The sequence below is a fragment of the Cryphonectria parasitica genome (assembly GCF_011745365.1).
Source record: "Cryphonectria parasitica EP155 unplaced genomic scaffold M406scaffold_1, whole genome shotgun sequence".
NCBI classification, from domain to species: domain Eukaryota; kingdom Fungi; phylum Ascomycota; class Sordariomycetes; order Diaporthales; family Cryphonectriaceae; genus Cryphonectria; species Cryphonectria parasitica.
Genome location: NW_024468909.1, coordinates 2,101,328 through 2,123,496, shown reverse-complemented (window position 1 = coordinate 2,123,496; position 22,169 = coordinate 2,101,328). Strand labels below are relative to the sequence as shown.

The window sequence follows — 22,169 nt, the reverse complement described above, 5'->3', positions numbered from 1 at the left end:
CAGCCCCCCAGGCCAGGCATCATCTCACACCTTTGGGTACCACCGTACCACCATATAGTCTCGTAATATCTCGAGGGGTTCCGTCGTGGCCCTATGATCATACAAGATAATACCACAGTGGTATAATTTCCCATTAGAAGAAGCCCTTCTCATTTAGGATACACCGTTCACCAGGATCATCCCCTTTGTGAATATTTAATGTTGCAATCTTGTCGTGAGGAAATCACACACCCCTTCTCACCCCCCTCCCGAACCTCTTCCAATCATTTCCCTGTACTGTAGGGACCATTTTCCAACAGGCATGCCGCGGGTGCCTATCAAATCAAATCAAACCAAATCAAACTAAAAGACTGTAAGAATGGACGTGTGTATTTGGTGGCACCGGTCCAACTGAACCTGGAACATCCCCCAAAAGCCTCCTCCGCTCTTCAGCTCGCCACTGCAGGGCGTAGCACCGTGCTGCTTGACAGCTGTCGCTTTCCAGGCTCCCGGCATGATCATGCACTCACAACCAGTGGACTTGATCCCTTCCCGACTTGACTCAGCTTCTTTCGAGTCACCGGTCTCACCTTTTTTTTGTCCTCTAGCCCTCTCGCCAAGCAAAAGGAGGAGGTACATTGCGCTGTCGTGGTCCCTCCCCACGGGCCCCCTCACCTGACCAGTCCCACGTCCCTTGAGAAGCATCATCCTACGAGGCTGAATGATAGGTGATTGATCATCCGCGAGCCTTCCTTTTCCTCCCTCCTCCATAGTCCATACTATGTGTACATATACAGAAGAAACACACAGAATTCCCCACAATGGGCTTCAATCTGTTCTTCAGCCCAATCTGAATCTCGGGCAATCTGGAGTGACTGGTCGTGGGCACACTGCCGCTTCCCGGATCTCATGCCTGACGCGCCGGCCCCGTAGGGTTAGCAACAACCCCGCTGGAGGGGGAACGATAACGTGCAGGTGGGGGAGGAACCAGGGCCCTGTCGTAGGCGGGGTCTGCTGATAAGGGCCACGATATCGGCACGGGAGCATGTCATACTGCATACCTTTATTCTCATTCTCAATGCTAGGTACGTACATGAAGAACTGAAGAGCAAAAAAGGAAGAGTGCACAATTCCAGCCCATAGACATTGACAGCAAAGGGCGCCACATAACAATAGAGGATAATGAAGCCACACTTTTCCAAAGACATTCATGATTTGGAAATCCTCAATCCTGCACTCATGCATGATATTTCTTCACCTCTGAATATACACCCTGTAATATGCAAACTTCCACTTCTTATCCTCCTCTGTCCTAACAAGCTTCGCATAGCCAGCCCAGTCCACAGCATCCTTCTCCTCCGTTTCCCTTCCCTTCAGCCTATACACCACATTCCCATACAGCATCAGCTCAACCTCGTCCCCCTCTGCAGACCCAGCCGCGAAGGAGGCCGGGAACACCTTGAAGACGGTGTGTTTTCTGGCCGCAACCTTCTCCCACATGCCCTCGCGGACCTTGAAAATATCTGTGTCCCACCAACAGACGCTTTAGCAGTGAGAACGCCCCCCTTGTAAAACCAGAAAGAGAAACAGAAAGAAAAAGAAGAGAAAGTGTAGATGTGTAGATGTTACGGAGACATTTGTATTTACCATTTTTACCAGTAACCTCCTTTTTCTCCATCACAAGCGTGGCACCATCTTGGAAAAACTCAACCCATTCCTGGTTCTTCCCTGGTGTGTCGGAGACGCTGTAGAATGTAGTAATAAACTCTTGAACGCCCGCATCAACGGACATATTGGCCGGATAAGCCGGTGTGTAGTTTGCTGCCATGCTTGAAGCAATCGCAATCAGTGAACAGCTGGGATGAATGAATGAATGAATGAATGAAGAATGACTTTATATGGTTAGAAAGAATAAGGAGAAAAGAGGAAAAGGGATAAGAGTGTTCGTTTGTGCAACTCTCGACATTCGCGGTGGCTTTTAAGGGACCTCGTTCAGTGTACGGCCCGAGCACCGACCTGACTGAACTTCCCTTACCCGATAACATATGGGTCTCATCACCAAAATCACTTGTTCAACAACACAATTGGAAAAAAGGTTAAAGTCACCAAAACTTTGAAGGGTTTCTTTCTTCTTAAGCAAGTGTCCCATGGCGTGAAGACAAGAGCAAGAGTCAAGTACCTCAACTAAGAATATCAGCAAACAATAAATTGTGTGCAACCAAGGAATTGAGAAATTGCCCTGGTATAGCACAACCGCTTTGTTTGCTTGACCGATAGAATTATCTTCTGATCTCTTCTTTCATGATCTCTCCATAGCTGATAGACCTCTCTCTGTGCCCCTCTCCCCCGCCCCTCTCTCTCGGGTCTTTCACTCTCATGGCTCATAACTAGGTGTTTGTCTTGCTCAGAAGCAATATTGCTGCTGCTGCACACACCTGATATGACCGGTATACACCCGGCATCACCAGCATACACCCGTTATTACCGGCACCATAAGAACCATCTCCATGTAAGCAGAGCCTCACCTGGAGGCAGCCCTCTTCTGACGACCCCGATTGGTCTGTTGCGCCTGGACGCTCCCCTTTATGGGCACCTGCGCAGAGCAGACCAATCTGACGGACTCTCAGGGCCGGCAACGTAGATAGAATCGGTAGATGCGGCTTGCCCAGAAAATTCGGAGGTTGTCGAAGGCGTTGGTTGACTCCGAGGGCCGGCAAGTGCAATTCTGGCGACGTGTGTAGAAGGGAGTAGCAAAGCGTTGCGCTCCTAAGCGCCTCGTCTCGTCGTCCGCCTGCTTCCTTCACTCTTCTCGTCGAGGCCCAGCAAGACTTTACAATCAGAGCAGTACCAAGTCTTAGCCAGTCCTGCCGCGTTGTTAAGCCCTAGGCACTCAAGGTGAAACCATTCGTACTTGCACTTTTTGTGTGTTTTTGGTCAGTCAGTCATGCACCAGTCACAACTATGAGGCCCATGGTCTTGTCCATCCACGACTGCTGATTGGGCGGGTGGCGTGCAACTTACACTATCGTTCTCGCACATCACCATCGTCCCGAAACTAACACGGTTACAGATGCAGTATCGTGCTTCATTGGGGTCGATCACATTGCCCTCCTCATCCACCTCGACCTCCGCCTCCGCCTCGGCAGTCTGACCGCGTTCCTTCTTCTGTGACCCACGTTTAGATTTCTTCGGCGCCGCCTTGCGCTTCGTAATCGCGCTGTTGTTTCCGCCCGAATTCGTCCGGCTGATGATGCCCGGCGCAGGTCTCTTAGTTCTCTTGCTGGGCTGTCTCAGCGATAGTTCGGGCGCAGGCGTGTTCCGTGCAGTACTGGCGCGACGGGCTCGCTCTGCTGCCAGACCCGGTTGTGATCCACCCTCGGGGCCTGCCGCCTGCCCACGAGACGAAGGTCGTCGCGATGACGCCTCTGGTCCAGGAGTTATGGAGCGCGGTGTGTTTCCGCGAGAGCCAGCCGTCTTGATCACAGGCGGCGGTGCAGCTGCCTTCTCCTTGGCCTTGGCTTCTCTGGCCCTGGTCTCCCTGACAGGAGGCAGGATGGGTGTGTTTGACTTTTTTGGTGAACCAGGAGCATCGTTAGCCGGCCCCTTCGTCGGGACAAGGGTAGTGGTAGTGCCTGCATCGGTGCTGGCGGCAGGGGAGGTCGCGCCCGAGGACTTAGCTCCAACCAAGATCGACTGCTCGTGGCCGTGTATGGGGATGGGCACGGGTGTCGTGGAGTGATGACTATGTGTGCCGCCAACCGTCAACGAGGGAGGCTGAATCGGGGTGTGACGGGTCAGGCCGATGGGCTGGGGGACAGGGACGGGAGTCTCGGTCTTTGACCGCTTTAGAGGCGCCGGTTCCGGCTTCTCCGTGTCGGCCTCAGAAGGGGAGTCCCGTTTTCGTTTCTTCTGTTGTCTCTTAGTATTCTTCGCTTGAGGTTGGCTGGAGGGCAGGGGCGGCTGGAAAGACACCTGAAGGTTCTTCGCAATGACTGCGATCCGCCTTGCTGACTCTTCAGCTTCCTTAGCCGCCTGGTCGGACAGTCGGTCCTTCTTGACCTTCTTGGCCTTGTTCAGCTCGTGACCACGGTTCGTAAGGGTCTTATCCTCCGCTGCTATCGCAGAATCCAGACTCACGGCTCCCATGGGGAGGTGCTCTGAACCAGTGGCATCATCGAGGATGGGTCGTGGGAGGCTCGTCTCAAACGGTATCCCGTCCTCTTCCGCCTTCTTCTTGGCAGCTGACCATCCGTCAAAGCCACGACCAAGGATCTTGAGCTCCCTATTGATCATCGTATCGCTTGGTATCCAGGCAGCATTCTTCTTCATGCGCTTCCTCAGCCTAGCAAGCTCCCACTGCGTAAGCTGCAGCCACGGGGCGTCCTCGCTCCCAATCGTAGCATCGGGGGGTGGCGGTCGCAACGGTCCTGTATCTGCTGGGACTACAGTGGGCGCGTTCGAGACTGGATTCGGCGGGGCAGTCTTGGGAATTTTTAGCTTCGGCGCTTTAGGCGTCTTGTCGAGAGGCTTCCTGCCCCTGGGCTTCGGCATCTCGACTCGCGCCGCCGGCGTCCGTCTGTGGCTCACGATCTCCTTCTCTTCCTCCTCTTCCTCCTCGCTGCTTTCGCTCTCGCCACTGTCTGTATCGTAGCCGACATCATAAGGGGCTAGCACCTCGCCAGGAACCGTGATCCTAGGGCCACGCGGTCGACGGCCCTTGTCCCCGCCAGTCGGTTGCCTCTTGGTGTTGCCCCGCGTAGCTTGTGGTGACCTCGCCGTCACGACGGGACTTTGTATCTCTTCGTCAGGGGGGTAATTCTCGAGCATCGTCCTCAGCTTTGCATGGATCAGCTTGAGCCTGTTCACATGCCGATTCACATTATCCGCCATGCGCAACGCCTCGGCGTGCGAGTACACCCTCGACGTCAGCACGCGGGACAGGTCGGCCGAGATCTCCTCGCGCAGCCGAATCGGTTGTGGCCGCTCGTCCGCCGCCACTGATGGGAGCTGGCCCCAGGTCTTGGTCAATTCGTGTAGGCGCGCGGAGGCATCGGCGTAGTCGCGGTCGAGCTTCCCGATCAGCGTCAGCGAGCGAATCATGTCGGCCGGTAGGTGTTCCGTAAACTCCAAGAAGTCGGTGACGGTCGCTTGGGCGTCGGGGTCGGCGCGCCCGTCGAGAGAGCCGAGGCTGGAGCCGAGCGACTCGATGGCGCCGTGCATGGAAGCAGATGTCTGCCGTGGCGACATCTGTTCCTCTTCGTCCATGTCGGCGTCGCCAGAGGCCACTCCTGCGCTCATCAGGGGTAACAGCGTCGAGTTTTCTTGTCGTCGATACGTCACGGACTCATCGGTGCAGGCTATTATTCGGCCTGCCTTTTCAATACGTCGAGGCGAGCTGACCGCGAACTCGAGACGTTTTAGACGCGCATTGCTGGGAGGGGTTTGGTAGTCGCGACTGGTTGCTGTGATCAGCCACAATGCAGGAGTCGCGTCCCTCAAGGAAGCTGCATCCCTGCATGCAACTATCGAGGATATGCACCTACGTCATCATCAACAGGGACTCGCAGAACCGTCCAGGAACGAAAATCACAGGTAATGGTCAGTCACCCAAAAAGGGTCTGAGAAGGGTGAACAACCCGTAGGGACTCATAATAGTCTCTCTATAAGCACATATTATACACGAATTTGTCTAGTCGAATGTAAATTGTGAATTGTTTTCTCTGGCTACATCATTATCAAACGCGTAGCTACTTGATCCTTGGAGCTTTGAGATTTTAAGAGACATTTCTGGTCCTCTCCTATATAGAAAGCAATTCTTCGTACTCCTTTTGCTCAATGTCCTCGCCGCTTAGTCCTCACCCACGAAACTCAAGCCCACGCCAGTGAAGAATGCTGCGAGTGCCCACACCGATGCGTATGCTGCGGCACCACTGCTTTCGACCCCACTGACGGTCAAGTCGCATTGCAGATAGGTGTTGATACCCGTCACAGCCACCAAAACAGCAGTCCTCACGATTCCGACCTTAGTCTGCGTAGTGTAGCCCCAGATGTTCCACCACAGAGTCTCTCCCAGGGTAGCCTCCACAGGGTCGAACCGCGCCGCCTTCTCGTCCTGGTCCGTGCGGCCTGTGGCGGCCAGGGGCGTGAAGATGAAGCTCCGTGCTGCGATGCCGGACACAAGGGCCAGCGTCGTCAAGATGACCAGAGCAGCCTGCGCTGGCTCGACGGTGTGGATACCTTCAAAGTGCAGGACAAAAGCGGGGCGCAGATAGATCTTGTATGACAGGAACAGCACGACGTTGTAGATGAAGCTCGCCAGCAGGGTGGACAGCACCGAGATCAACCGGTCGGCAATAATCTCGCGGTTCGGAGTGGAGGATGTGGCCTTGTGTGCGCCAGAGAGCGGGCGCAGCAGGAGGAATGGGACGAAGCTCGCAACGACATCGACGGCGAGACCGGCAACGGCGGTCTTGGGGCTGAGGCTGTAGAAAGCCGTCATCAGGTAGAACTATATTCGCACATATTAGTTTGCTATTCAACCGGCTGGAAGTGCCCCGTTCCAACCCTGCAAACTTACAGTTGGGCTGTGCGACAACAAATTCAGCGCCGCCAGGTCGATCGAGTCAAAGTGGGCGAACCAGCCCAGCGCAAGCTCCGTCAGCCTCCAGGCCGCCATGGTGCCGACCTCGCGCGGCGTCTCGAGGGTGCGCATGACCGTCGCCAGCTCGCCTCTCGTGAACTCGTTGATGAATGAATAGCCCAACGAGGAGATGGAGAAGCTCAGGATCGCGACGAGCGGGAACTGGAACAGTGAGGGCAGCTGGGACCTACGCTGCGCCGGGGCGGACGCGTCGCGCTTGACCACCGCAGCTGAGGCATTGGCACCAGCTCGACTGGAGCCCTCGCCGTTGTCGGGCTCGATAATGTCAACTTGTTTGGATGATGAGGACATGGCGCATCCGTTTGCGAGCAATGTCAGAAGAGAAGACGGCCGAGGAGCGATGAGGTAGATCTAGGTGGCGATGTGAGTTCAGATTGCCTCTTGTTTGTTCTTTTTCTTTCTCTTATCATTTCCAAGAAACTTACGCAACAATATGGCAAGGCTGTGAGGTCTAGGAAAATTGTGCGACAGTGTGGAGTGGGGGAGGGAGAGAGAAGACCAAGTTGGAGTGATCTTTTCTTTGCAGCTGGCGCTCTCCAAAACACTAAAGTCTAGCTGGTTTCCCCCGCAACAGCAAAAAGTCCCCACTACCTGACGTCTAAGCGACGATCCCTTGAATACTGACGGTACTGGTATTGCCTTTTAACTTTTCAACCGGCCCGGGAGACAACATTATTCGCAATTTTTCGGTTGGGTTTTTTTTTTTTGTTTTTTTTAAGGACGCTGACCAGCATATTAGTTCGAGTTCTCCTAAGTCTGAGTTTTTTCTACTTGTTCCTCTTTTCTTTCTCGAATTTCCATCTCAAATGGGGGAATAAAGTCTCTCACAGCTAAAAGCTAACGGCATGCAAATTTCCGGGGCTGCATGTTTAGACCTCAAGCAAATAGTATCCACTGCTCCATCAAAATGGACAAGGACTTTCTTAAAGAGATTTTCCTGATCAGTCTTTCTTTTCGTCCTCTTTCCCACTCACCTGTATTTTCTCCTCTCCCTGAAACCTCCCCTTTTTTGATACACTGAAAATGAAATATGGTGAGTCTACAATAGGTAGGTACTGTGTTCATTCCCACTCTCAAAATTCTGCATGTATGCATGCCTTTTACCTTACGCACGTCATTACGGAGAGAACTCTCTCTACTTGACTACTCATGTCATAATGTCTGCCAGTCACACAGAAAGCAGCCAGCAATTGGTGATGGAATCAGATTCCATTTCATGTTTCTACTTGGAGGGATCTTACTCGACGCAGACACAGATCCGGCCCTCGCTTTAACCTCGTTGCGCAGCATCCCACCACAAAATCGAACCTGTGGTGGTCTGCTCTCAACTCATCGGTGCTGAGGTCCACTGCCGCGGAGCAACTCGTCCCTTGACACAACGGATATATAAATGGTACCGGGGGGGAAAAGACAAAAGAGCGACAGACACCATCCCAAGCCAGCCAGGTTCAACTCCTAATCCTCCAAAACCGACCGGCTCAGTTGGACCTCGAAAAGCAGGTCGTGGCACATCAAACGCAATCGAGAAGGGAGAGGAAAACACGATGGTCCTTGCTGGATTATTCTTCCATGGCGAAGACACCGTGATCATCCTCGTCGCTCCGAGCCCGAGACCGCATATCGTCGTCGTCGCCGTCTTCCATCCGAACGTCACTATCGCGACGCGACGCACCACGAAGGTGACTTTCCGGAGCTTGCGCCGGAAAGCTGTTAAGGAAGGGCGATTGCCCCAAGGAGACCTGGCCCAGGAATTGAGCCGGGATGGCAGGCACAGCTGGAATGTCCAGGGGCAGCTGACTCGTCAGGGAGCCTGCGTTGCTGCCATAACTGCAGCTCAACATGGCCACGGCCTTGGCCAGATGATCCGCCTCACCGGACATGCTGGAGGGGCCCAACGGCGGGCTGGATTCCTGGTATCCATACAAGCTTGTCGCATATCCGCTGTCCGAGGGCAACGGGTGCAGGGAGCGCGAGAGCCCACCGCGCATATCCTCGTCATCGTCGGATGACATGGGAGAGAAGTCGAACTTGTGCATGTCCAGGGCCTGCAGAGCATCCCTCTGTGGTGGCGGCGTAGTGTTCGCAGAGCTGCGGCCGTCCATCTGTTCGGAGAATCCACCAGACACTGAGGGAGAGGTCTCGCGCGCGGAATCCGGGGGGCTCGTCGGCACATTGTTCATGGCAACCAGCACGGACGCAGCCTCGAGGAGCTGAACCTGCTGGTGCTTGGATATAAGGAGCTTGGATGTCAAGGACCATTCCGGGGTGTGTTCCCACCTGAAGCGAAAAAACAAGTCAACAAAACTGTTTGCCTCGCAATGTTCAACAGCGGCAGAAAATGGTCCCAGGGATCGGCCCGCCGGCTAGGGGGGCAGGGTATCTTCACACCCATGCTATGGAAGGAGGAGGGAGTGGAGGAGGGGGAAGACAGGGGCACAAACAAATGCTTGGTCAAGCAGCTGCTATGCTTGTATCCCTTCCCGCAGTGCTGACAGTGGATTTCCGGTCGGTTGAATTTCCTCCCCTCCTTGGCAAGTGATTGGCCGTCACTGGCCCTACGCGTGCGTTCCTTTTGCGAAGGGTCGCCGTCTTCAGGGGAAGCATTCTCTTGATCGTCCACTGCGCTGTCTGATGACTCGGCCTTCTCCGCCATGCTGAGGAATTTGTTCACAGGGAGGCTCGCTGCAGGCCCCCACGCGGCAGGTTCAGGCCTTGGACCACCAGACTTGTTAGACGCTCGACCGTTCCCGATGTCGATGGGGTTGGCAGGCATCTTCTCGCTCGGGTCTGCTATTCCAGCTGCGACAGCGGCAGCCACCATAGTTGCAGCGTTGTTCGACGCACTCTTGCGGCGTGCACCACCTACGCGGTTCGCACCAAGGAGAGTGCCCGAGAGCGTCGTGTGAGAGTTTGTTCGGGAGTGTGCTTGTCGAGGGACGCTCGATCCCGTTAAGGAGTTGAACGTAGGCGGCGACGGACGGGGTGGGACTGGTCTTGAAACCTGCTGCAGATCCTATATCGGTTGTGACTGGAGATCAGCGCTCATGGTTCGAAAAAGAAACCAGTAGCATTAATGGAGAATCGCATTATTTAGAGGGGAGAGGTAGGGTGTAGATCACAAACCTTAGATGAGGCCATCATTGGTTTTGCCTTTTAAATCACAAAATTAAAACAATCCTGGAGAACGCGCGACAAAAAAATCGCTGGCTATTCCTGAAGATCAGATTTCCAAAAAGAGAAGTCCACAGCAAAAAAAAAGAAGAAGAAAAAAAGCACGAGACGGTGTTCGTATTGGAGGGCCGTAGAGTAGTTTGGGCGAGATTGAGGAGGACGGAGTACAATTTTGTCGCTTGCGTAAGTGAAGCTGGGAAAGTTTTGGGCTTCCAAGTAACACCTTGTCGTGATGACTGGACTTTTTTGCTAGAGCCTTCCGTTGTCGGTGACTGGGCGGTCGCAACAATGAAAGTTGATTTGAGTCCAGCTGGTCTGCCGAGATGGGGTCTCCCGTGCTAATTAGCGCAACCCTTCTGCACGAGAGAAAGGCAACACTGCAACAAGAGACGTTGACGGAAATCCAGGGGGGTGGGCCGGCAATTCGACGTAGCTCGACGTGCTGTGCGAACGGAGAAAGTGTTACGATCGAAGACGATAATAATTGGAGGCTCAGGGAACCGAGAGTCTGGAACGTGGAACTGTTGAATTGTTGGTCTGCCGGAAGGCTACGCGGGCTCGAGACGGACAGGGCACTGTTCGAAGGGGAGGGTTCAAGGTGTGGGCAGATTGCGACTTCGTTGAGGAATTCGTTGTTATCAGTGCGGCATCGACAGGGCCAGATAGGTTGGGTCGCGAGGACTGGCGAAGAGAGAAAGCCACCACCAAAGAACAAGAAGGAAAGAAAAAGGAATGTTATCACGATTGGAAGTTTGAAGTTTAGCAAGAGGAAAGAATGAGACAAAAAAAAGTTGCCGATCTTCTGGCAGGAATAGGGAAAATGTTATTCTACCTGTGGAAGGGAAAGATGGGCAATCCTGGGATCCTATCCTGGCTGTGCCAGTCACGCACGACAGGCAAGCCGATGTGAGACCATTCCGCTTGGGAGGTGCCCTGCCCGGGAACATACTGTAGACCGTACATTGTTCTGTGGGCAGCCTACTGTGAGTGTACTATGTACACAAGTACCCCGTATCGGCTGGGCTGGGGGGAGGAACAAAGGGGGTGTTTCTAGGATGATGAGAGGGGTTACTGTGTACGTGGAGACTCTCCTGAAGCTCTCATCCTTGGACACGCATCTCGGTCGCGCCCCCCCCCTTCTCTCCTTCTCTAGTCGATTTCACCCCTCAGTCAGCCTGGGCCTCTTCCAACCCCAACCCAAGAATTCTGGAAGTCATTGTTTGTCTGGAGTCCAGGCTTGGAAGGTATCAGCGACAATGCAGAGCGGTATTACTGTTCATTTTTTTTTTCCCCTCCGAATGTTTTACGTACGTGCATAGCCAACCAAATGTATGAGTTGTTAGCAGAGACAGCCACCTCGATCTCAGGAGCTACCTACGTGGTCACCTGAAGACTTGTTGATCCGCCAAGGACCACACCATCTCCAAAGTCTAGCCCTCTGGAGAGGAGGGGGGCACGAGAGGACGACCACGAGGGCTCAGGGCGGCAGGGCAAGCTGGTAGAGCGAGTGGGGAGCTCTTGAGCGAATGGTCAGGACCTCGTCCCTTGTTCCTGCACAGTGGGTGTGCAACCAGGTGGGATCAGCGCCCTCCCTCTCGTTCTCCCTCTCTCGCCCCCCGGGCGTGAACCAGTCAGTCAATAGAACATGTACACTTTAGGTCTCTGGCGGGGGTCAGCGCATGGGACTGACACCAACAACGCCTTTTTTGCTTTGGTTGACCAGCCATGGAATGGAAGCGCAGGGGGGCAGGGTTGTCCAGCGTCCCACTTTTACACCTGCAGGCCATGGTCTCCCTGGTGCATGTTGAGAGGAGTGGAGCTCACTTTGTCGGGATGATCGACAACCTTTAGCACCATAGTACCATAGTACTACGAAGATGAGCGGGGGAGGGGTGCCAATGTCTCACTGTAGCATGTCGACGTCGTCAATGGCATACTGGTTTGGATGGTGGAAAGGCTGGTTTAAGGCGACGGAAGCCGTAAGAGGTGGTGCGCCATGTAAATTGAGTGTTGCTGGAGGGAAGAGGGAAGAGAGTGAGGATGAATTTGAAAAGAGATGGTGCGACCAGCCTGGCAAGAGCGACGGGCTGCGCTAACGAGAGCCCGGCCAAGGAAGTACTAACGGCTGTTAGCAAGCAAGAGAACCCCAGCGTCTATTTTGGTACAGCACGTCTGATCCATCAGCAGGCGCCGCACAATTTTGTAGGATCGATCCCGAATCGAATCGAATCAAATCATCAAAAATTAAAAAAAGATTAAAAAATTTAAAAAAAAAAATTAAAAAAATTTAAAAAAAAATTTGCTACTACATATGGCACTTGCGAGAAATGCCACTGTGTCTAATTTACTGTACATAGCAGCTCTCATTATTTTTTTATTTTTTTATTTTTTTATTTTTTTTTGTTCGCTTCATGTATCCCAATGGAGTCTGTACCAACCATGTCATACATACTACTGTAGTAGCTATAACACAATCGAAACTTGCAGTCACCTTACTTGCCAATCGAAGCCTGAAGCGTGGTTACTATGCAGGCGTCGTCCAATGATAGATACAGTTCGAGCTCAGGTTTCGCCAGGTGGGGAAAGAGGAATGCTCGAGGTACCTACTTACGATGGTACTTACCTATGGCGGGATTCCAAAGCTTCCCGTTCCCTCGATCTGACCAAGTTAACGGAGATCTCGGTTGCCTGAAAATCTTCTGTCTGCTGCTATGTACAGCCTATGACAGGGGCAAGGTGGAAAATTTGAGATGCGTCTGCTCATTCCAAATACCCAAACAGGTAATACGCAAAACGAGGTGCTCTCATCAGTTACGCAACAAAGACTGAACACACAGACCAGGGGCCCCGAATTCCGATGGTGAGTGCACATCAAGAATGCGCACCAAATAACATGGAAATTCGGATAAAGAAAATGAAAATAAATAAAATAAAATAAAAACTCGCCTGCAGCTTGCAGACAGAAAATGGTCCGCATCCAGAGTCTCAGCCGACTGGTGCACAGCAAGCCACGAATGCCCAGGCCCTGGGGCCCCGCCCACCGAACCCAGTCGGGCAGTTCTATTGCATTGCATTCGAGACAAGGAAGACCAAATGGTTTTGAAACGAAGCGCCTGCGCCGGCTGCCTCTCCGCCCGTTCCAGCTACACTGACTGACCATTTTGCTGAGACAGAGAAGGAGAAGGGGGGGAGAAACCTGGCAAGTACATACTGCTGCTGTGCACATTACTCAGTGACATAGTACTAGGTAGGTACATAGTAATAGCAGCTCGCATTGACTTAGTCCGTGCCTGACAATCAAACAGGCGACCCATCACATTCATTGTCGGTCCACCGGATTGATCCAACATGGGGAAACAGATGGTCCAGGTCGGGCCTTCACACTGTAGGTTGCAGTTATTGTCGCGGCGTCTCGAAACCGAGTGTGTGGCCGCCATGTCTGCAACGGCAATCTCTCTTATTGGGCCAATAATATAGGTTAGCACGCACACCTGCCAGGAGCCCTCTAGCGCTGAGCAGATGGATGGAAGGGCTGGCCAGCTGTACCAGGGGGGACACAACCTGGGCAGCTCATGTCGACCGTCAAGTGTACTATGTATTCACACACACACGCACGCACGCACACGTACTCGTCTTCAATGAACAAGTCTATCGCAAAAGGTGAAATAAGTAAGAGAACAGGAAGGAAGACAAAAAAAGAGTGGCGTTTGACCTGCTTCGTAAGAGAAACAATGTCCAGCTGTCTTGCAACGTCAACGCTGATCCCGACATGACAGAGGCGATCGGGTTGAACCAGAAAGCCCAACGTCACACCATCGGGGAAAATAATAGAGGTTGGCCCTGTTGTGGGAAAATAAAGTCGAGGTCTGGACTTTTCGATTTCATGGACCAGGTCGGGTGGCCTCTCGAGTCCAAGAAACCCTGTGCCGCCAGATCACCAACATAAATGCCTCTTTCGGGATGGGATGATGTGGTGCTCCGTACCCATGCTTGCCATGGACGGGTCGGGTGAGGTGGTTCTAGGGGGCGTGGTTGTAGAGAGCGGGAGAGGGAGAGGGCAGCGTGACCAGTTAGTTATTGGCAATACTACTGTGGTAGCATAGGCCGTTACCGTATCACACAGCAGTGGCGGAAGAGATGGAGGGAGGGGGGGGGCAGGTTACAACACATTCGAATTATCCAGAAAGTGAAGTTTGAATGTTTGATAACACTGTAAAGTGGAGGACCGAGGAGATATGGAATAATTGGACCAGGACGCCCATTATCCTTCTCCCATCAGGACTAGGACATCTCATGGGATAAAAGCAGATGGAAATCAAACAAAGTTCCAGACCAACGGCAATGGAATAAAATCTGAATCAATGAAATTTGAACACGCACCACCCCCTCGCAGGCGCTTCAGTAATGGACAACAATCTAAAGTCCGCATACCAGCCCTATAGGAACCACACACTGCACAAACCCAAAGTGCTCAGTTACAAAGCCCAATGAAGTTATGACGTCTATGTGGCTCTTCACAATGCCCCATCAGCCCACCTCCCCTCGCCAACAAGAGCTTTCTCTCTCCACCTCCAGGCCACAAGGGAGGAAGAATGGTCTGCCAATGCCTGCTTCACGATGGTCTGCAAGTCTGTCATGGCAAGTTCAAGTAGACATCAAGTGGTCCAGGCCCGCTCAGTCTGCCGGATGACGTTGAGGGAATCCACGGGAGGGAGGGGGGGCCAACTGCTCAAGTGACCCGCATCGTTTCTTTGTTCCCGGGGGTCCTGGCGGCAGCAAGGTACCGTACCAAAATACTGGGTGACGAATTTGGCCACGTTGAAGGGGGGGCTGGAGGGGGGGCGTGGGAAGAAGAGGTGGATACAGATACTATGTACTTTCTTTGTATGGAGGAAAAGGTAGAGGGAAGACAATAAGAAAAACAACTCATGGTGGTTGCCAGCAATACTGCTGCTACTGCTGCATCTGCTGCTGGCGCGGAACAGGAAGGCTCAGCGGCAGGATTGCGTGGCATTCTAGCTGTGATCAGCAGGTACCATGTGACAGAGAGAAAGCGCTGAGGGCACTGAAGGTGTGTACTGAATAACCCCTCTTTTATCCGTCTTCTCAGTTGCCGGTGATCAGTAACGACCACGGAACTTTTTTTCTCTTCGAAAATCGCATCCCGAGGGACCCTGATTGACATGTATTTCATCTCTTGAAAGGGAAAAAAGGGGGCAAATGTTCTTCAATTTACGTACGAAAGTGCGATATGATTAACCATATTTAAACTCGAAAAGGTCGAACCCTTTTGGCGACCAGCAGGAACTCGAAACAGAGGAGCCCATGAGGGAGGATCAGCTCACTGTTCAGCTCCCGAGGTTCAGCGTCTTGCCGCCCTGCGTGGGATCCGCCAACTTTACTTGGAAGAGGCGAGAGATGTATCTTGCCAGGTACCATGGGGCAGGAGGGATACCTCGCTGCCTTAATCTTCAGACCCCCCCCCCCACCTTTGGGGGGGTCTGTATGTCTTGAATACCAGCTGCTCCCTCTTCTTGCGCCTCAGACCAACGTGATCAGGTTTTAGCTTGCCGCCAATGTTGGGCACGTGTACATAGACAATAGTATTGCCGTTCGGGCTGTCCTAGTCTGGACTGAACGGATCTGACGGAGAAGCAGGCATCTTTGCTTGTTGCTGACGGGGCGGAGCAAAAAGAAGATGGCGTGCCATGAGTGCAGACTAGAGCTGTCAGCAGACCACTCTGAAAGGTTAGTCAGACGGGCCCCGACCGGGATCCCGATGTCGGCGGGGTTCTGTGCCTACCCGAGAACGACAGCGACGGCGACAGCAACCCACGCGTTCCTCCTTGAAGATAAGACGGCGCGGACGGCTAGGATCTGAACCGTCCCTCAGGCCCCGTACCTTGGACCTGGTGTCGCCTTGGCAAACGTAGGTACTTTTCTTTTCGTTTCCTTTCTTTTCCTCACCAAGGTTTAGCGTGCTAGGCCAGGTGTGCCAGCGAGCTGGGCGCGGACCCAGGCACCAGGGGATTAGGAAAGGGGGCTGTGGGGCTTGCGTGCAGCGAGCCTTCCATGTTCACCAAGGAACGAATGAACGGGGAGGGGGGTTTCCTGGAAGCAACACACCCCCCCTTTCCTCTCCTCTCCCATTCCTCTTCTGACACGATTTGGAAGGATCGTGCACAGTCCCGGTTCCAGCTCCTGAAAAGAAGTCCACTTCCTGTCATTCCGCTAAAACCTCAAGCGATTGCACACGGACGTTCCGGGTCAGGAGGATCAACATACGCATCTGTCCAGTGGGGGGGTTTTCTGGTCCCTGAGTTGAAGAGGGGGAAGAAGAGGGGGAGAGAGGAGACTCGTCGAAGTTGATCTGACCTCAGATCGGCTGTAGGAACACAATGTCAGGCATGCTCAGGGTCGGCCGCGGCGGCGCCGGTAATTTCATCAGTCAGAAGGACGTGCAGGAGGCAGAGAGGAAAGCCCAACAGGCCAATGTCAGTTTTTGCTAAAACAGCCTTTGATGATGAGGAAATTCTCTTCTCTGCCGTGATGACCCAGCACGCACATACATACACACACATAACGAGTCTGACACAAAGGAACAGCCCCAAGGTCCTGAGGCCCAGAGACCACCACCCTCGGCTCCAGAGTACCCCCCGGCGCCAGCAGTACCGGAAGCGCCACAGTATGTCAGGTCCGGGCGTGGCGGCGCAGGCAATTTCGCCGATGCCCCGACCATTGCAGAGTCTCAGGACAGAGAAGCCGTCGTCGACAGAACCAAGGCTGCCGTGACTGCATCGCAGGCTGGCAAGCCGCGAACGGGACTCACAGGCCGCGGGGGTGCTGGAAATTGGACCGACAATACTCCTGCCGCCAGGGACAGCGCTGGGGGAACACAGGCCAAAGAGCACGAGATTGAGGAGCAAGTTGCTCACGATATAGAGGCGACCCTCCCACCACCACCCAAGACATATCATCAACATGATCGGGATATGGACTGAGGGGACTTTATCTTTTCTCAAAAGGAAGGGAGAAAACCCGTAATGAGGAAGCTCAGCAGCTGCCGTGAAGATGAACAAAGAGATGCAAATAAATGATACCCATCGGAACCTAAATGCTATCCAACCATCGGTGTCACGAAACTGTGTGTAAATCTTGATGAAATATCTTGCACCTGTTCTTGACAGTACATCTTTCGGAAATTTTGTCTATTTCTCAAAACCTCCAAAAAAAAGAAAAGGAAAAATAATCTCTTCCTCGGGGAAGTTTCGCGAGTTGGAAGTCCCATCCATGCTGTGCCCTTGCCCTTGGCTTTTCCATGAACGCCGAAAACGCCACCATGCTGAACGCAATGCCTCCTCCCCCTCCTCCCCTCTCGCGTCACCACGTCGTGGGATCATCTGTCCATGTCCATATCGTCATCCTCGTCGAAGTCGTCGTCCTCGGCATCGTCGTCCTCGTCGCCCTCGTCGACCACCGCCCGGCCGCCCACCTGCTCGACCTCCTCCACGACATCGCCATCCGTCGTGATCCTCCTCCTGCGGACCTCTCCGCCAAACACCTTGGCAACGTTCTTCCTCTTCTTCCCGACCTCGGCCTCCTCCACCGCCGCGGCGCCCTGCTCCGCCTCCAGCCTCTTGCGCTCGCTGGCCCGCATGACAGGGAGCAGGTGCTCGTGCTCGGCGACCAGCTTGCGCGCCTCGCGCAGCTCCTGGGCCCGCCGGCCCGCCATGCGCTGCTTGTAGAAGACGCGCTCGCGCCGCTGCCGGATCTCCGAGATGCGCTCCATCGCCTTGAGCGTCTTGTTGACCAGGTCGCGGTCGTACTTGACGGGCACGTTGCGGCGCGCCCCAAACACCAGCGTCGAGTCCACTGTCATCTCCTTGCCCGCTGCCTTGCGGAACGCCTTGGTCCACTTCAGCTTGCGGGGGTTACGCTTCATTTTGAAGTTCTTGTGGCATTTTGAGCGCTGTTTTGGTTTATTTCCTCCCTAATTGTTAGTCTCTCATCTTGCTCATTGTCGTATGCTTTCTGGTTGGAGTAGGGAGGGGTAGAGAGGGCGGGCTCTGCTATGTCGGTGGGGAACGTACGCAAAACCGGAAGACCTTGGCCTGTATTGCATCGTCAGCTTCCTCTCTTCCTCTCTCTGTCTGTCTATTCCGTTAAATGTTTTGGAAGTACGTACATCATTTCTAACAAAGGTGATACCCTTGGAAGGGTAGGCCGGTCGGCTGCTGTGTGGTTGTTAGTCGTGCACGCTCTCGAGAATCATCTAGCAGTGGGTGCAACTTGCCAAAAGTAACAGGTTTCGATACTGGGAAGCAGGTTGAAATATTGTCAGCAAAACATACATCACACCGAGCACAACCAATCCAGGAATACATACCGCATTTTGGTAGAGTCAACTGCGCTCGAAAAAGTTTCTTATGGTGGTGAACGAAACTCTTCGTTGGGAATGCGAGGCAAAATCGTAGAAACCGAATTATCCTAGAATCAAAAGTCGAGGCCATGAAAATTTAAAGTGGAACCTGGTAGTCTGTCAGCCAATAGATAAGCATCCCTGCTTTGCGGGCGGGCAAGTCGCATGCCAATCGGACCCGACGTCAAGTCCAAAAGAGAAAAAGTGCTTGCATTTCTTTTAGCCCATACATGCTTTCCTTCACTTGCCCATTTCGCTTCTCTTCCTCCAGACCAGACAGACACTCCATCCAGACAAGATGGCCTCCGCACTTGTATGGGGCTCAGGCATTGCCGCTGCCGCATTTCTCGTATGTTCCCATCTACCCCCCCTGCGCACGAAATACTTGACGAAGGATCACATACTAACTGGCTGGATTTTCCTAACAAGGGTCGCGCCGGCATGATCGCATGGCGAAGATCTCGCGGTGGCGTCGGTGCGATGGGCCAGGCTTTCTACAAGGGCGGCTTCGAGCCGCGCATGAACAGGAAAGAGGCATCGCTTATCCTGTCGCTCAAGTCAGTAACACTCGTGTCTCCCAAGTTGCCCGTGTCCCTTCGAGGTTTCCGGGGCTAACTAGCTTTTCTTGTTCCAGCGAACGAGCCATCACCAAAGAGAAGGTCCGGAAGGCACACCGTACACTCATGCTTCTCAATCATCCGGATCGAGGTGGCAGTCCATATCTAGCGACGAAGGTGAACGAGGCGAAAGAGTTCTTGGAGAAGAGTGCATCATGAGGAGGGTGTCAGAAACGGTCTTCTAAGGATGAATGAACGAGGGACGATCGATTTCCCATGTATATTGTGAATGGAGGGTGTATCAACAACAAAACATAGCAATGGCGTTTCAGGCATTGGTTCTTGACAGGAAACAGGGGCCATGATGGGTCAGGCTGGAAAGATTTGGCTGGGAGCTACGTCCACCTGACATCTTCACATCGACTCGAGTATGGAAGGGGAAAGTAAGGTTCTCTACTCAAAACATCTTTACACTTCTCAGCCTTTTGTTCCAGATGCTCCAGAGGATTATTGAGAAAACCCGTTGCAAAGTTGGTTGTCTCGAAAGCCCTGATGTCCTCCTTTGTCAGAGCATCAACTGCAACAGTCACAAAGGCTTCACCAACCAGCAGCCATCTCAGATGCTCATCCGGAAATTTTGCAATGCCAACTCGAGTAGGCTGGTGTCCCTAGGTCGTCGTCATCTTTGCCCACTGTTCCCCTCCCCCTCTAAGACACCTTCAGGTTCGCATTGGGGTCGATTTGAGGAGGTACAGGACCACCATCAGAGGCCTCGCCACCAGAGCTCCATCCATCATTCATTAAAGGGTCGAAGTATCCCTTCTGGCTTGAAAGAATGAAGGGGGAAAATTAGTGGTGTCAGCTCATCCAAATTGAAAAGAAGGGAGGTTTTTGGGGCACTCACTCCTTCTCGGATCCAGGTTCTCGCGCCAGGCTCTCCTGACGCTTGAGAACTGCAAGGGCCAAGAGAGACTGAAGAGTCAGCACGCTGTCATTACCTGCGTTGTGCAGGAAGGCGTGCGGAATCTCGAGACCGCTCAAGACGTTGGAAAGGCTCTGGGGGTTGGGCAGCTTTGCCCAGTGCTGTTGCAGTTTCTGATTGTCCACAATCTCCTTGAGACCGACTAGCTCGTGCACGTCAACATCGATAACGAAGAGGAGCTCCGTATCCTGGTGGATGTCATGGCCAACCAAGATCACATTGCGAGGCTTGCCCGTGGCGGGGTCCTTGGGTGTTAGGATCTCTACGCAGGTCTTCTCGATGCCGTCGATGCCCACAAACTCAGACACGCTATGGCAACCTCAGCACAGGTAACATCACACGGATGCACTCTCAAACGAGGTACAAAGGAAGACGGTGACTTACCCGTACTGGAAGTGCTCGGGACAACCTCGGACATAAGTTCGGTTTCTGTACTGCTTGTACTCCTTGATGCGCAGGTGACGGCCCTGGATCAGCGGGAACCAGTTCTCAGCACCCTTGCCAGGTGCAACGCCACGGATATCGCGGGTATCCAGGATGGCAAAGCCGACCTCAGTCACTAATTTGGGAATTCTCTCATAGGTCTCGATGTCGACACAGATGAAGACCACATCATCCTCGGGGGTGTACGGAGCGGGAGTGTTGACATCGAGAACGAGCTCGTTGGCCGGGTTTACCTGACCAATGAATTCTAAGGAGAACAGATCAGCTAATGACGTCTCGAGATTCAGTTTCCAGAAACACAGTGATGAGAAAATTTACCATCGTAGCTCTGGACAGACGTAATCTTCTGGCGCAGGCCCAGGAATCGCTGCACGCGTTTTGTAGCGTGACCCCAGCCTTTATGGGTATTGTGTCGCTTCATCGCGTTCTGCTTGCTTCTTCCCTTGCCCTTGCCCTTGCCACCAACCCAGCTCTCCTTGACTTGCTTGATCATGGCCGCAAACTCGTCTCGCTGGATCTCAGGGACCATTTCCAGATCGTCCTCGGGATCAGGCAGGGGCATAATGCTGGTGAGCTTCCTATAAGACTGGACGCAGGTCGTCCGACCCAGGTAGCGAGGCTTGGGAGTTGACAGTCTACCGAAACGGTAGAAAAACTTGGCATCGTTGCCGCCGTCAGGGATTTTGAGGGCTAGCTTGTGTTTCTTGTTGAGGAGACGCAGATAGGCATCGAGCTGGGCGGTCAAGACGAACAAGATCGGATCCTCGTCAAGGTCCTCGGGGTTGTACAAGTAAAAGAGGTCCCAATTCTGGCCGGCAAGCAGATGCTCAGGTTGAAAGTGCGGCTCGACCACAGGGGTGTTGGCCTTGCCAACGTAGAGCTCGCCATAGCGCAGCAGGAACTTCCAGGGAACAAAGGCATCCTTTGCGCCCGATTGCTCACCGACCTTCAGACCGAGGTCCTTGAAATCCTGGGCGTCGAGCTTGGCCACCTCAGCAGTGCTCTTCTGTCCCGGCTGCGTATTGATCTTAAATCCATCTGCATCGACAGCGTTTCGAACAAACATCTCTGACTCACTCTCGTCGGACCAGTTGGGCTCCTCCTTTGTCTTTGAAGGGCGAGGGTGCTTGGGTTCGCGCTGGACGGAGCGGATGGGAGCGGGAGGCAGAGAGGGGCGTGAGGTAGATGCAGCTGGCTGTTCCTCTGGCTTTGGAGGAGGCACCCTCCATTCCAGGCCAGCCTGTCGGAGCTTGTCGAGAAGCTCATCAGCAGAGATCTTCGCGCTCTGTCCTGGTGCCATGTTTGCAGAGCAAGCTGTATGAGACTATGAATGGGATGTAAACACCTTGCTGTTAAGGAGTCAGCAACTGCTGGAGCTAAGATGAAGTCGTCGAGTTTGGTGATGATATCGAGAGTCCCAAAGGCTTCTGTTCTCCATCTATCTGAAAGATATGGAGAGTGGAGGGTAGAGGTTATGCAATCAACCTGTGCATCTATGGTTGCTGAAAACAATAGAATGCTGCCTGCTATTTGTTTGTTTGTTGGTTGGTGAGCAGGACGCGACAACAAAGGGCCTTGTGAAGTCAACAGGTCGGGTTGAGCAATGCCCTTGTGGGTTCTGTCAAGGAGATGAAAGACTGTCTACTTACCTAGTAGAAGCGCTACAGAGCCTGAAGGTGGTTGCCTGGGTAGGTGCAGAATGGACGCTTGCCCTCTTGCCTCCCACATGCCCATTTGCAAGATAATACATGATTAGTGCTTGGACTGGGCACCACCCTCCACATCTTTGTAGCCAATAGTCTCTTTGTAAGCACCGCATTGTTCTTGATGTCTCCTCAGAATAAAGTCCTGAACCCAGTATCTGAGAGGCTTGAAGCTGTAAGTGATACAGTCTCATCAGCCTTCCTCCTATCGAGCTGTCCATGCATGTGCTCCCTGACAATTCGCCCCTATGAG

General features: G+C 53.3%; 8 protein-coding genes across 8 annotated transcripts; 2 read left to right on the top strand and 6 right to left on the bottom strand.

The window, feature by feature from the left end:
- Window positions 1–1,233: 1,233 nt before the first annotated feature.
- Window positions 1,234–1,795, bottom strand: M406DRAFT_224236 (uncharacterized protein; the record flags this gene model as incomplete). The annotated part of the gene is made up of 2 exons (XM_040915682.1): window positions 1,234–1,502; window positions 1,627–1,795. Coding segments are annotated over 2 exons (438 nt in total), but the record flags the coding sequence as incomplete, so codon positions are not given.
- A 971-nt stretch (window positions 1,796–2,766) lies between these two features.
- Window positions 2,767–5,157, bottom strand: M406DRAFT_236711 (uncharacterized protein; the record flags this gene model as incomplete). The annotated part of the gene is made up of 2 exons (XM_040916041.1): window positions 2,767–2,895; window positions 3,001–5,157. Coding segments are annotated over 2 exons (2,286 nt in total), but the record flags the coding sequence as incomplete, so codon positions are not given.
- A 670-nt stretch (window positions 5,158–5,827) lies between these two features.
- M406DRAFT_231144 (uncharacterized protein) lies at window positions 5,828–6,805 on the bottom strand (the record flags this gene model as incomplete). Its single annotated transcript, XM_040915860.1, has 2 exons — window positions 5,828–6,487; window positions 6,557–6,805. Coding segments are annotated over 2 exons (909 nt in total), but the record flags the coding sequence as incomplete, so codon positions are not given.
- A 1,027-nt stretch (window positions 6,806–7,832) lies between these two features.
- Window positions 7,833–9,778, bottom strand: M406DRAFT_343960 (uncharacterized protein; the record flags this gene model as incomplete). The annotated part of the gene is made up of 3 exons (XM_040921936.1): window positions 7,833–8,917; window positions 9,082–9,653; window positions 9,764–9,778. 3 exons carry the CDS (start codon window positions 9,776–9,778, stop codon window positions 8,200–8,202), a joined length of 1,305 nt encoding a protein of 434 aa, XP_040780971.1. The 3' UTR covers window positions 7,833–8,199.
- Window positions 9,779–15,737: 5,959 nt separating this feature from the next.
- On the top strand, window positions 15,738–16,947 carry M406DRAFT_354219 (uncharacterized protein). Its single transcript, XM_040922860.1, has 2 exons — window positions 15,738–16,305; window positions 16,417–16,947. Exons 1-2 carry the CDS (start codon window positions 16,210–16,212, stop codon window positions 16,810–16,812), a joined length of 492 nt encoding a protein of 163 aa, XP_040780970.1. The 5' UTR covers window positions 15,738–16,209; the 3' UTR covers window positions 16,813–16,947.
- A 260-nt stretch (window positions 16,948–17,207) lies between these two features.
- On the bottom strand, window positions 17,208–18,202 carry M406DRAFT_325483 (uncharacterized protein; the record flags this gene model as incomplete). The annotated part of the gene is made up of 4 exons (XM_040919986.1): window positions 17,208–17,780; window positions 17,902–17,922; window positions 17,997–18,045; window positions 18,198–18,202. The coding sequence occupies 4 exons, from the start codon at window positions 18,200–18,202 to the stop codon at window positions 17,208–17,210; spliced, it is 648 nt and encodes a 215-aa protein (XP_040780969.1).
- Window positions 18,203–18,528: 326 nt separating this feature from the next.
- Window positions 18,529–19,006, top strand: M406DRAFT_246579 (mitochondrial import inner membrane translocase subunit tim-14; the record flags this gene model as incomplete). Its single annotated transcript, XM_040916412.1, has 3 exons — window positions 18,529–18,579; window positions 18,660–18,787; window positions 18,865–19,006. 3 exons carry the CDS (start codon window positions 18,529–18,531, stop codon window positions 19,004–19,006), a joined length of 321 nt encoding a protein of 106 aa, XP_040780968.1.
- A 681-nt stretch (window positions 19,007–19,687) lies between these two features.
- M406DRAFT_248006 (uncharacterized protein) lies at window positions 19,688–21,279 on the bottom strand (the record flags this gene model as incomplete). Its single annotated transcript, XM_040916498.1, has 3 exons — window positions 19,688–20,078; window positions 20,154–20,446; window positions 20,548–21,279. 3 exons carry the CDS (start codon window positions 21,277–21,279, stop codon window positions 19,688–19,690), a joined length of 1,416 nt encoding a protein of 471 aa, XP_040780967.1.
- Window positions 21,280–22,169: the final 890 nt, after the last annotated feature.